The sequence below is a fragment of the Hyperoodon ampullatus genome (genome assembly GCF_949752795.1).
Source record: "Hyperoodon ampullatus genome assembly, chromosome: 14".
In the NCBI taxonomy this organism is placed as follows: Eukaryota; Metazoa; Chordata; class Mammalia; order Artiodactyla; family Ziphiidae; genus Hyperoodon; species Hyperoodon ampullatus.
Window position 1 is genome coordinate 65,506,450 of NC_136927.1, and position 13,040 is coordinate 65,519,489.

The following is a 13,040-nucleotide window of genomic DNA, read 5'->3' on the forward strand; positions in this document are numbered from 1 at the left end:
ATGCATTCTCTATTGACCATCCTTGCATTCCTGGAATGATATGCTATTTTAAAGTGTACTATTGAATTTCATTTGCTTAATATTTTATTTAAGATTTTTAAAACAATATTCGTAAGTGAAATGAATCTCTAGCTTTCTCTTTTTATGCTACCTTTATCAGGTTTTAGTATCAGTATTCTCCTTGCTTAATAAATAGAATTTGAAAGTTTTCCTTCTTTTTATGCTCTGGAACAGTTTAAGAAACATCAGGATTATCAGACATTGCCTGTGAAAACTTCAGGACCTGGTACTCTTTTCTTTTTTGGTGGTAGTGGTGGTGAGAAAACTCTGTTACAACTTTCTCCGTTTCTCCTATGAAAATTAGTCTATTAGATGTTTTCTATTTGGGTCACTTTGGTAAATTATTTTTTCCTAGAAAATGACTCATAAAATCCCAGTATTTAAGTGTTGACAACTGATTCAAAAATTTTTGAAAACTCTGTCAAAACTCGCCAGCAGGCTAGATATGGCCTGTAGACTACCATTTTGCAACCCCTGATTATAGTCAGAGGATTTTAGACCTGAAAGAGGCCATATAGATCCTATACCAGGGGTTGCAAATAGGTAACATGCTCACAGGTAACACAGTTGTGTGAGGTGAGGACTTTGTTGAATTGGAGAGCCCATTCCCCAACTAAAGATAAAGAAGTTAAGTTTTCACAATATTTTAACCAAAACACCATGTGGGTCAAATAAAGCGGTCTGCAAGCTCAGTTTGGCCCATGGGTGGCTGGTTCGTGGCCTCTGCCAGTTTAACCCCACTTCCTGCCATACCTCCTGGGCGTCTCACTTTCCAGCCACATCTTATGCTCCCTGAACAAGCCCTGCCCTTTCTTCATGTATCTTTATAGCTTTATTCTAGTGAGACGACCACAGCTGGCAACAGATGAAGTTGGGAGAGTCTACTTTTGAGGTTCCATCAGGTTTTTGGTTCTACCTACCGACATCCTCTAATGCCCCTCATTAGCCTGGTCCTCTCCATGTCACTTGGATCCTGAGGCGACTCCGGGGCAACTCAGGGGACTGATGGGACACCCCCCTGTCCATATCTACCTCCTACTGTCTCTTTTGCTTTCCCCACATCCAGTAGTCGTTTCTCTCTGAAACCCTCTAAACATTTGTAGGAGATCTTATATTTTCTTCCTCAAGACTAGGTCTGGGGTTGGGGAGGCAAAAACTCCACACTGCTTCTCTCTCTTTCTCTCTTTTATGGAAATGTTCTCTTCCTCTGTTTCTTCCTAAGTTCTTTACATTTTTTCTCCAGGTAAGGGGGAAAAACCAGTTCTATCTCTTCTCACCTCTGTGATTAGTGTCTCATCCCAGGAGTGATGGCCTTTGAATTTAGTAATTTAGAGCCTGAATATTTCTTCCCAGCTGTCCAGCTGTCCTCACTGTATTCAGTACCCTTCCATTTCGCTGTCAGTTTGGGGGTGCTTAGCTGGATAAGAATGGCACATCAGGCGGTAACTTGAAATCACAGTCTTTTACTGAGGATTCTAGTACAAGAGCAAGTTGGGATTTTCAGCTGCCATCTTTGATCTAGTAGAAAAAAGTACTTTATAACCTGTATGCTTCACTTTTGGAAGGACCTCAGAGTCATTGATTTTCAGTCACCAAATACCTTTTAACATTTGGCACCCCATTTGGTTGAGGACTTCCAGTTTGCTGAGTGTTCCTGATTTGCTGGTTTAACAAGATTTATAGGATAGTGCCAGGCACCTACACTCCAGGGTCATCTCCAATTTCTAAGCCTCAGAGTGGTCCCCAGGCTGAGGTTTTGGATGTCCTCACGCCAAGCCCAGAAGCCTCCTACTTTCCTTAAGCTGGCCCTGTGGCTCTGGCAGTCATTTAGCTACTTTGAGCCTTAGCCTCATGCAGGGAGTGGGTGTGAAGTCCCTCACCTTATAACAGTTGTGAGGATTAACTAAGATAATACCTCGGAGTGTGCACTAAATGTTAGATTCCCAGATTCCAGTTACTTCCCACTGCCCTCTCTTCCTTCCAGACTCTTCCAGTGTGACATAAGGAGGTTCTGAGAATAGATTCGTTAGAACGAGGCTTCCAGCCACTGTTGGTTGGGGATGAGGAATGGAGAGGAGCTCTTACCTTGCCACTGAGGGAAACTTTGTTTCTAGTATAACTGGATTCTTGGGGAAAGACTTGTGGTCCTACCCTTGAAAAGCAAAGGGGCTGTTGCGCCATTTGCCAACTCAGGAACCATGAAGAGATTTGTGGTGTCCCATTCCTGGCAGATCCTGAAGAAGGAATTGGTGAGGAGTGTCAAGGACCCCGGGAGGGAACAGTGGAAGACTGAACAAACAGGTACTTTGAGGGAAGGAGAGGCAGGTGTAGGAGGCGGCCTCGGATAAACGTGGCCACCCTGTACCTTTTGGAGTCACAAAGGAAAGACTGAATTCTGACCCCTGCCCTGTAGCCTACTCTGCCCTTGGCACTGGCTACACTTTGAGCCCCTGAGGACTGCTCTGTACTCACCCTTCTTGCTATTAGGAGAGTCAGAGAGAATAAGGCCCAGCATCAGGGTAGAGTAATAGGTTAAACTTACGGACTCTGGAGCCAGACTTCCTGGGTTTAAATCCCTACCACCTATTAGTCATATGGCTAATATTAGTATTAGGCAAGTTACTTGATTTGCTGTGCCTGTTTTCTCCTCTGTAAAGGGTGATGATAACAGTACCTACTACATTGATTTATTATTGAGGATTAAATAAGTCAATACATATAATAGGCTTAGAATAGAGCCTGACAATGGCAAATTGTATTCAATAAATATTAATTTTATTAATAAAGCTTTTCCCCATATTTCCTTTAGATATATAATTTTTTTTTTTTTTTTTTTTGCAGTACGCGGACCTCTCACTGTTGTGGCCTCTCCCGCTGTGGAGCACAGGCTCAGTGGCTATGGCTCACGGGCCCAGCCACTCCATGGCATGTGGGATCTTCCCAGACCGGGGCACGAACCCATGTCCTCTGCATCGGCAGGCGGACTCTCAACCACTGCGCCACCAGGGAAGCCCTAGATATATAATTTTTAAAAAATATTATAGTTACAGGTAGATTGCCTCACTATCTCACTCCCTTTCTCCTCACTGGCAACCACTTTCCTGAGATTGATATGTACCCTTCCTGTCTATGTTTAAAAATTTTTTATTATATCTGTGTGTATCCATAAGGACCTGCAGTATGCAGCACATTTAAAAAAATGGTATCATAAATGGCATCTCATTTCACTTTTTTTCCACTCAAAATTGTGTGAGCTTTACCCCCATTGACACACACTCTAGTGCCGTGTCCAGTCCTGTGACTCTACCGGATGTATTTTTCTTATTTGTCCCTCAAACGTCTTTTACAGCTTGTTATTATGAACCAGGAGCCAATCAAGGTTCATATTTTGCATTTGTTTGTATGTCTCTCTTTTTTTAAATAAATTTATTTATTTGGCTGTATTGGGTCTTTGTTGTTGTGCGTGGGCTTTCTCTAGTTGTGGCGAGCGAGGGCTACTCTTCGTTGTGGTGCGTGGGCTTCTCGTTGTGGTGGCTTCTCTTGTGGAGCACGGGCTCTAGGTGCACAGGCTCAGTAGTTGGGGCACACAGCCTCAGTAGTTGTGGCACACAGGCTCAGTAGTTGTGGCTCACGGGCTCTAGAGCGCAGGCTCAGTAGTTGTGGTGCACGGGCTTAGTTGCTCTGCGGCATGTGGGATCTTCCCAGACCAGGGCTCAAACCTGTGTCCCCTGCATTGGCAGGCAGATTCTTAACCACTGCGCCACCAGGGAAGCCCTTGCAGCTGACTTTTTGAAGAAACTGGGTTAGATGACTTGTAGATTGTTTTACATTCTGGATTTGTCTCTTTGGTGTTGAACTTGTTTCCCTGTCCCTTATATTTACTTGGCAGGTAGAGGGTGACTGCCCTTACTCCTCAATTCATATTGGGATGGAGAGGCTGATTTGTTCTCAGCTCCAATTCCAAATTCCCAGGGAAAAGATAGGATGGCTTGTCTTGGATTAGGTGTTATATTAGTTTTCTTTTGACTGCTGTACCACACTTTAGTGGCTTAAAGCAACACACACTGGGACTTCCCTGGTGGTCCAGTGGTTAAGACTCCGTGCTTCCAGTGCAGGGGGCACAGTTTCGATCCCTGGTTGGGGAATTAATATCTTGCATGCTGCACGGCACGGGCAAAAAATAAATAAATTAAAACAAACAAACACACATTATCTTCTGGAGGCTAGAAGTCTGGCACGGGTTAAAATCCAGGTGTTAGCCGGGCTGTGTTCCTTTCTCGAGAGTGGAGGGAAGAATTCATTTCCTTGACTTTCTATCTTCTACAGACCACCCACATTCCTTGGCTCATGGCCCTTTCTCTGCCTTCAAAGCCAGGATTGTTGCATCTCTCTGACCATTCTTCCCTCAGATACATCTGATTCCATCATGCAGGCTCTTCACATCACCCCTCACGGCGTGCCGCGTGCCGTTACTTGCGCACATTATTTTCTGGACCGAAGTGAAGGACTTGACAGTTAACTAAAGCTGTGCTGGTGAATGTTTTAACAGGCTCCTGGGGAGGGAGATGCCACCACTTGTAGTAGTTGCCAGTTTCTGTGGCATAAATACTCCCACCATGGCCAATTTCAAGCTACCAATATGATTTCAACAGGCTTGAAAACTTCCTAAAGATGTAACTATGGTTCCAGCAACAACACTGCATTTAATCCTATTACATTTCACCTTGTTCACACTATCCAGCCTGCTGTTGACTGTTGAAAACAGATGGTTTCCACAGATCTTGTTTGTTTTGTTTCCACAGGGGCTGTACCAGCTCACCATGGATATCATTACGATGAACCGAGTGTGTAGAATGTTCCGCCAAGGCCTCAGGGGGTTTCGGAAATATCAGATCATTGAGACTGCTCACAGAAAGCACCCTATCTTCTCTTTCTGGGATGTAAGCTGCTGGGCTTAGCAGGTTTATACACGGTTTAAAGGGGTCCAATAAATAGCACCTCACTTCCCAGCCCAAGTTCTGAACCAACTGAGAGAGAAGACAAAGGGTAAAGCAGATGGGAGACTGAGCTGTCACTTTTATTAATGACAAAACTTACATTGGAGAAGCTGACAGGTGTCATCAAGCCAGAGGGTTACCTAATACTAAACCCCAGAGTTGGACAGCCTTATCGACGACCCCAGTCACAGGCAGTGCTGGACCAAGGCAGGCATTCACTGCAGTAGCAGGGTCTCCTGCCCTACACTCACAGCAGGGAAGGGCAGAGCAGAATGTGGTCTTGGAGGGATGGAGAAGGGGATGATCGTGCCCGGTTTCTCCTTCCAAATTCATCAAAGAGTTTAAGTCACTCCTTCTCAGTGTGAAAGGAGAGGGGCTGGTAGTGTTCTGCTAGTACAACTCCCTCCACGTAGAGAGAAACATCAAGAGTGGGCAAGAAGCCACCTCCATTCCAAGGGTGATCAAAACAGCCGGAAGAAATCCAGGAGCCACAATGGAGCCAGGGTTTCCCGAATACTTACCAACTGTTCATCTTCTCTGCCTTCTTTCCTGTCCCCCCCACCTAGACAAGAAGGGGACATTTGCAGGGCCTCTCTGGTGACCTTGCTTTCTAGATTTTCTGGAAGGTCCCAATTTCAAATATTTTATCCCAGTGGTAGATCCTGAGCCCCTTCTTGGCTCAGAAAAGTTGATCACCATTCTGTTAACTTATTCTGGGTCCCCAAGGGTGTCTTCATTACTATCCAGGGCTCCAAAGTTTTCCCAGCCAATACCTAGACAAACCCTGCCCAGATTCCTATTGTGCCAGTCGTGCCTCCCCACTGCATCCAGCGATTGCCTCCAAAATATTTCCCAGAATGGTTTCTGAAGCCTAGCAGCCAAGGAGAGGGGCATGGAGGGGTGGTGATGGGGAAAGGAAGGTGTGTTAGGTTGGTTTCTAAGGGACCAGCAGCTAATGTAACTGTGTATATGTGGCTGAGTTTAAGGCGAAGCAGGGAGTAGGCACCTGGGGGCAGCTTGAGGGGAAGGGCTTGCCCCATCTACAGACATTCAAATTCATATATTTTTAAGACATTTTGGTGGCCAAACCAAACAAATCTGCAGCCAGGTTCTGCCCTGTTATTGGGTCGTGAGATGAGAAGGGTTGGAGCAGGAGCATTGTAACCTCAGGAAGGACCTTCTGACTCAGGGTGTCACGCTGTGGTGAAGCGAAGGGCCCTGGAGACCAGGAATCTGTGGTTACCAGAAGACCTGGGTTGGTGCCTGGGCAGCTGGAAGCTGAAGACCAGAGTCAGGCTTGTCATCATGGGAGTGTGAGGCTAAACCTAACAACATTGCTCTGTCAGGATGGCCTTGAGCAGAGCAGAAGCATCTCAGAGACAGCCTATGGGGGTCATATGGCTTCCGGGCAGGGAGCCAGGGGGTTGGGGCATAGTGTCGGGCAGAGAGAGCCGTAGACTGGTTTTCAGTGGAGTATGTGAATCCAGATCTTTCTGAACATCACGTCTTTCATTGGCCTCTCTGAGAAGCACCACATGGATGTATAAACTATAAATGGAGGGAGGGGACAGGGAACCGAGTGGGCTCTGGGGAAGGATGTGAGGTGTGTCCAGAGAGATGAATGGGGGGTCCTGGTTTGCCCCAGGATGCTGTTCAGGGCCTTGTTTGTCCCTTTCCTCCCCTGCTACTCCCCCCTACATATCTTTTTCCTCCCTCTCTGCCCCTTTCTCTACGCTTTCCACATCCTCTCTGCATCTATTAGGAAATAGGGTTGAATTAGTTCATCCCTAAGACCTCCTATACCTCTTCTTCCTGGCCATCCTTCAGATGAGGACCATTTCCTCACTGTGTGATTTTTGGGCAACTTCCTTCACCCACTTCAGGTCCTCAGTGGAGCTGCTCAGTAGTACCTGCTTTGTCCTGATGATGAAATGGAATAAGATAAGCCATGCCTGGCTCATTATAGGCACTTAATGAAGGTTGGCTTCATTTGTTCCTTCCTTTTTATCCCTCTTTTCTTTCTTTTCTCTATACTTTCCTTTTTTTTTTTTTTTTTACTTCTTTTCCCTCTTCCTTTTCTCTCTCCATCCTTCTTCTCTTTATCCTCCTTTTCCTCTCCCCACCCCCATCTTTCTCTGCCTCCATAATAATACATTGTCAATGCTGGTCCCAAGTCTTATGTGGAGCTGGGGCTTTTGAGCAGAGGTGGACATGAGAGGCCCAGCTGGTAGGAGGTTTCCCAAGGCTTGCTGCCTACCACAGTGGCCCAGGTACACAGAAGGGTTTCAGTGCAAAATTCTAGAAACAGTCTTGCTGATTCTCCTTCCTCTCTGCAGCCCCCCTTCCTTTTTTTTTTTTCCCCAGAAAAAGAAACAAAGCCGAATCACATTTGATACTATGGACTTCATTGCAGAGTCGGTATGTATAGACAGCTCTGACCTTGCTGCTGGGAATTTTTTTTTTTCTCGCATCATAGCCTGAAAGAAGCCCTGGGCTGGATATCAGGATAGCTGGGTTCAGACCAGGTTCTGCCACCAACCCAGTGTGCCACCCTGAGCTAGCCACTTAGTTTCCTCACCTATAAAATAGCTGATCTTGGTGATCCCTTTCAGTTCTGGCATCCCAAGACTGCGAGACTTCCCCCCCCTCCCACTCAGCTGAACCCCAAACCCATTGTTGCGTTATAGCTGAGCAGAACCAGCACGGGAGATCGCCTGTGCTTGGACCAGTGGGAAAACCATAGAAGGCAAAGGAGAGGATGTGAGAGCCCCAGACAGAGGAGAAATAATCAAGGTGGTGGGAAAAGCACTGGCCTGTGTGTGGATTCTGGCTCTGCCCGAAACTTTCTGATAGATGCTGGGCACATCTGTCTCTCACCTGTGCTCAGATGGCCATTCTGAGAAGGGAATGCCTTCATGTCATTTGCACTATGTGATTTGTTCTCCACATTTCAAGCATTATTATCTCCCTGGCTTCTCCCCACCAAATCCTGGATATTAAATTAAAATTAAAATTTTAATTTAAATTTTAATTTAAATTTTAAAGGGGCTTCCTTATTTATAGGGAAGATCTGAAGTTCCCACCAATGTAGACCTGACTTGACCCTGGCCTGGAGCAGACATGCTGGTTTTTCTCTAGGAAAAGCAGGGAGAACAGAGCTTTATAACTGGTACCAGGACCACCTGTGCCACCCTGCTGCCTCCTCCTCCTTTGGAACCAAGGTGTGGCTTCTGTTGACTGCCTCCCCTGGGCATAATCTAATTTCTCATGCCCCATTATATATGAAGCACAGTAAAGTCCTCCAAATTCTGAGTTTTCTTCAGTTTTCGAGACCAGCCAGTGTGACCTGACACTGTGCATTGAAGGTTACCCAAGTTTCACCCTTCAGACAGGAGAAACTAGGGGTCTCTCTGAGAGCCACAGAGCTCTGGAGATGGAGGTAATTCTGTGCATAGCAACAGAAGGAGAGAGGGGAGTACAGAGGAAAAGTCCATCATATAGGCAAGGCCTCTCTGCCTTCTGAATGAGTTATCACTGGCTCCGTCTCCAGCACAGACATGGAGAGTAGAGACCTGATTTAAAAACCTGCCCTTTTAGTGACTGCGAATGGGTACCAGGTTTCTTTTTAGGGTGATGATTAAAAGGTTCTAAAACCCACTGTGGTGATGTACTACTCTGTGAATACACTAAAAATTGATCTGTGCACTTTAAATGGTGAAATCATTATGTTGTGTGAATTACATCTCGATCAAGCTGATACACACACACACACACACACACACATTTATACATATATAAGCTGTCTCTCAGACAACACTGGAAAACTCAACACTAATGCTAACCTTCTCAGAAAGAATCCTAAGAATTATAGAGGCTTAGAATCATAGACTCATTTATTATAGCATTTGTGAGACATTGGAAACAATGGGTACATTTCTAAAACATGGTTTAAAAAAATATTGAGTGAAAAAAGGCAAGTTGCATAAACGATGTCAGCAGTCTAACATTTATGCAAATAAAAATAAAACAATTCTTTACATATTCTGTGGGCACACATATAAGTATATAATAATATATATAAATGGTTAACTGGTGGTGGAGAGCAGGTCTGGGTTACTGGTGACATGGTACAAGGGGATTTTAACTATATATATTCTGATTTTTAATGGAAAATAGTCATGTATTATGTTATTTTCAAAAATTTTATTTATGCATAAGAAAAAGGCAGGCAACAAGAATGCCACATGTAAATGGCTAGTTCTGGGTGGTAGCATTATGGGCAGCCCCTCTTATTTTCCTTTATCCTTCCTGTATGCTAGATGAACACACTGAGGAGATGGCTGGCCTGAAGTGAGTGAGGGTGACAGCGCTGAGAAATGGTGTGTGAGAAACAGGCAGGGCTCTGTTTGAATACTATTCCCTTTTCCCCATTCCAGATATTTTTATGAGCTCCTAAGGTAGGGCTAGATCTGTGTCTGGTGGTGGGGAATACAGTCAGGTGTCTGTATCTGCAGGTTCCACATCCGTGGATTCAACTGACCATGGATAGAAAATATTCAGAAAAGAAAAATTCCAGAAAGTTCCAAAAAGCAAAACTTGAATACTGCTTGCAGACAGCAACTATTTATTGTATTTGCAACTATTTACATAGTATGTACATTGCGTTAGGTATTATAAGTAATCTAGGGATGATTTAAAGTATACAGGAGGATGTACAAATACTACACCATTTTAGGTAAGGGACTTGAGCATCTGCAGATTTTGGTATTGGCAGGGGTCCCAGAACCAATCCTTCCTCCCCACCTTGTGGATACTGAAGGACAAGGATGACTGTCCTAGGTTGTGTAACATTCGCACCTTCCCTTAAGGAGCTAATTAGGAGTTAAGGTGATGAAACTTACCCAGGAAGTTAATAACAAATTTTCACTTCTGTAGGAATCCACAGAAGGGAGTCTCAAGGGTTAGGGGTAATAGGAAGGATTTCCTGAAGGAATTAGGGCCCTAAGTGGGCCCGAAAAATAAGTTTGGTTCATAGAAGCCAGAGGCATCTGGTTTGCCATAAATAGACCCTATGATAGAAATCCTAATGGGTTATTGATAGTAAGAGAGAGAAAGGAGAAAGATTGGATTCAGACCATAAAAAAGACAAGCACTTCCATAGCCCTTGCTCTGTACCATGCACATTGTAAGCCCTTGACACGTATTAACCCTGCTATTTGCACATGTAGTTTCTGTTATCATCAGGTAGGGAGAAGAGACTTGTGCCAGGACACGCAAATGGGAAGTCGCAGGACAAAGTTCAAACCCAGGCACCTGGCAGCATAGCCTGTGTGCTTTTAACCACTGTGCTACACTGCCTTTCTGTCTGTCGTTGTGAAGATCAGAATTCTGCATCATGTCCCACTTTTCCTTTTGCTTCTATGACAGTTACTGTTATGTAAGACTGCCGGTGTTCATTCCTTCCTTCCATAAATATGTATTTTGTTGAGTGTCCACTACAGATGAGACATTATTCTAGAGTGGGAAACAAGGTAGACAAGGCCACTATCGTGTTTATATTGGGGCTTATATTCTAGAGCACCTTTGTCCGATGGAACTTTCTGTGACAATGGAAATGTTTAGTAGTCTGCATTATCCAAAACAGTAGCCAGCAGACACATGTAGCTACTGAACACTTGTCGTTAGTGTGACTGAGGGGCTTGTTTTTTATCTAATTAAATTTAAGTAGTCACATGTGGCTGTTGGCTGCCATAGTGGACAGCGCAGTTCTACACGTGTGTGTGTGTGTGTGTAGGGTGGGGAAATGACAGATAATATCCACATTAACAAAAAAAGAATAAGGTCATTTCAGAAAGTATTAAATGCTTTGAAGAGAATGATTCAGAGCTCACAGAGTGCTGGGAATGGGGCCTGCTATTTTAGCTCAGATGATGCAGAAGGAACTCCCTGAGGATGTGGCACCATATGAGCTGAGAGCAGAATGAGGAGGAGGAGGAGGCGGCAGCCATATCCATGTGAAAACCCAGGGGAAGAACATTCCAGGCAGAGGAAACAGCCCAAGCAAAGATCTAAAGACAGAAGTGAGCTTGGCACGTGCAAGAGATGGGTAGAAGGCTAGAGAATGAGGGGAGAGGCAGGAGGAGAGGTTGGAGGGCAGTAGGCAGGTAGGGAGTCAGACCATGTGGGGCCCCAGGCTGTGGTAGGAGTTAACATCTTCTCCTGAGTGCCACGGGCAGCCAGTGCGGGGCGTTAACAACTCACAGTGCTATTTCCCCGCAGGTAGGAGTGGTGAGCGAATGGGTAGATCTGCCCGCCCCCTGGTCCACGAGTCCTGGCTGCTGAAGGTTAGCTAAGAGTCTCTGTAGGCTCTCTTTGTTCCTTAGGCTCCCGGAGCATGCTGAGGTATAGGCTGAGGCAGGGGAGGTCTCCCCTGACTGAAGTGTGTCAAAGGGCCCTTGGAGCCCAGGGAGCCCCATTACTGACTTTGGCGCGTGGTCAGTGAACAGCAGAGGTAGTATGATCAGTAGTTGGGGATACAGGCCTTGGCATGTAACAAATCTAGGTAATAATCCTGCCTGAATGTCTTCATCTGTCAAAGGGGATAATAAGCATGCCTCGCTTCTTTAGGTAAAGATTCAATGAGACGGTGTGTGTAAGTTGCCTATCCCGATGCCTGGCACGCAGGAAGCACTCATTACCTGTCAGCCACTATTGTATGGGAAGTGGGACAGTGTGAAAGCAGGAGTGTGGGGAGTTGCCTGCTAGCCCCTGGGGGAAACTGCTGGGCTCTCTGTGTCACTTTGGCTCTCTCTTTCCAGGGTCACTTCCCTCCAAGGGCCATTCAGATCACGCGGAAGAAGCCCGCTTGGAGGACAGAACGCGAGATCCAGTCCCTCTGTAACCTCCTACAGGTTCTGGATAGTTACCGGAACTACTCGGAGCCCCTGCAGCTGCTCCTGGCCAAGGTCATGCGCTTTGAACGGTCAGTGAGGGGCACATCCCTTGGCCCCTGGGCTGGGGCTGGGCTGGGCAAGAAGGGCCCGGCTGCGAAGGCCACGGCGGGTCTACCAGCCCCTCTGCAGGGTGTCAGCCGTGAGAAACGTTCTGTCACTTCACCTTGATGCTCACCATTACGACTGCGGCCCACTGTGTCTCAGCCATTCACTGAGAATCTACCCAGAATTAAGGAGTCACTGAGTCTGGAGAGGATCTGGTTGGAACCTCAGAAAGGATCTAGTCTAATTCCCTCATTTTTCAGATGAGGAAACTGAGGCTCAAGGGGGAAATAAGTCATCCTAGTTCACCCAGAAAATAAGTAGCAGAGCCGAGACTCAAATCCAGGCCCTAAAAGCCAGAGGGGATCACAGATGAGGTACTACATCCAGGTAGGAACAACTAGGGCAAGAGTCTGTGAACTTGGATGAGAAAAAATATTATATCTGTATTTTCATTAACCTCTGAAATTTATAATTTCCTTCAGTCATGAATGTAGGTAACAAACCACTGCATACTATTTATTTATTTGGCTGTGTCGGGTCTTAGTTGTGGCACGCAGGATCTTTCGTTGCAGCGCGCAGGCTTCTCTCTAGTTGTGGCATGCGGGCTTAGTTGCCCTGTGGCATGTGGGATCTTAGTTCCCTGACCAGGGATCAAACCCGCATCCCCTGCATTGGGAGGTGGATTCTTAACCACTGGACCACCTGGGAAGTCCCTGTATATATTTTTTTATAAATAAAAAAATACAGGTATTATGACATATTCAAGTTGCTGCAGATTTCTCAAAAGATAATTTATATTTATCACATCTTTGAAATGATGGTAGTTATTAGATCTGCTGCTGGCTCTTGTTTTTCAGTGCCTTAATGAAGAGGCACATATATTGCTATATCACAAACTTGGTTTTTTCTTAACTGTAATTCTAATGTATATTATTTTATACATTTAAAACATTGTTCTGTGAAACCTTCACCAGATTGTCAACTG

The 13,040-nt window shown here is 45.4% G+C and overlaps 1 protein-coding gene across 1 annotated transcript in view; it reads left to right on the forward strand.

The window, feature by feature from the left end:
• Nucleotides 1-2,258: 2,258 nt before the first annotated feature.
• CNBD2 (cyclic nucleotide binding domain containing 2) overlaps nt 2,259-13,040 on the forward strand; it is a gene marked incomplete at both ends in the record, with an annotated part of 49,890 nt that continues 39,108 nt past the window's right edge. Inside the window, 4 exons of the mRNA XM_079719651.1 lie at nt 2,259-2,309; nt 4,863-5,000; nt 7,422-7,475; nt 11,876-12,039. Of these exons, the coding sequence (XP_079575777.1) occupies nt 2,259-2,309; nt 4,863-5,000; nt 7,422-7,475; nt 11,876-12,039 (407 nt within the window). The remainder of the gene's footprint in view (nt 2,310-4,862; nt 5,001-7,421; nt 7,476-11,875; nt 12,040-13,040) is intronic.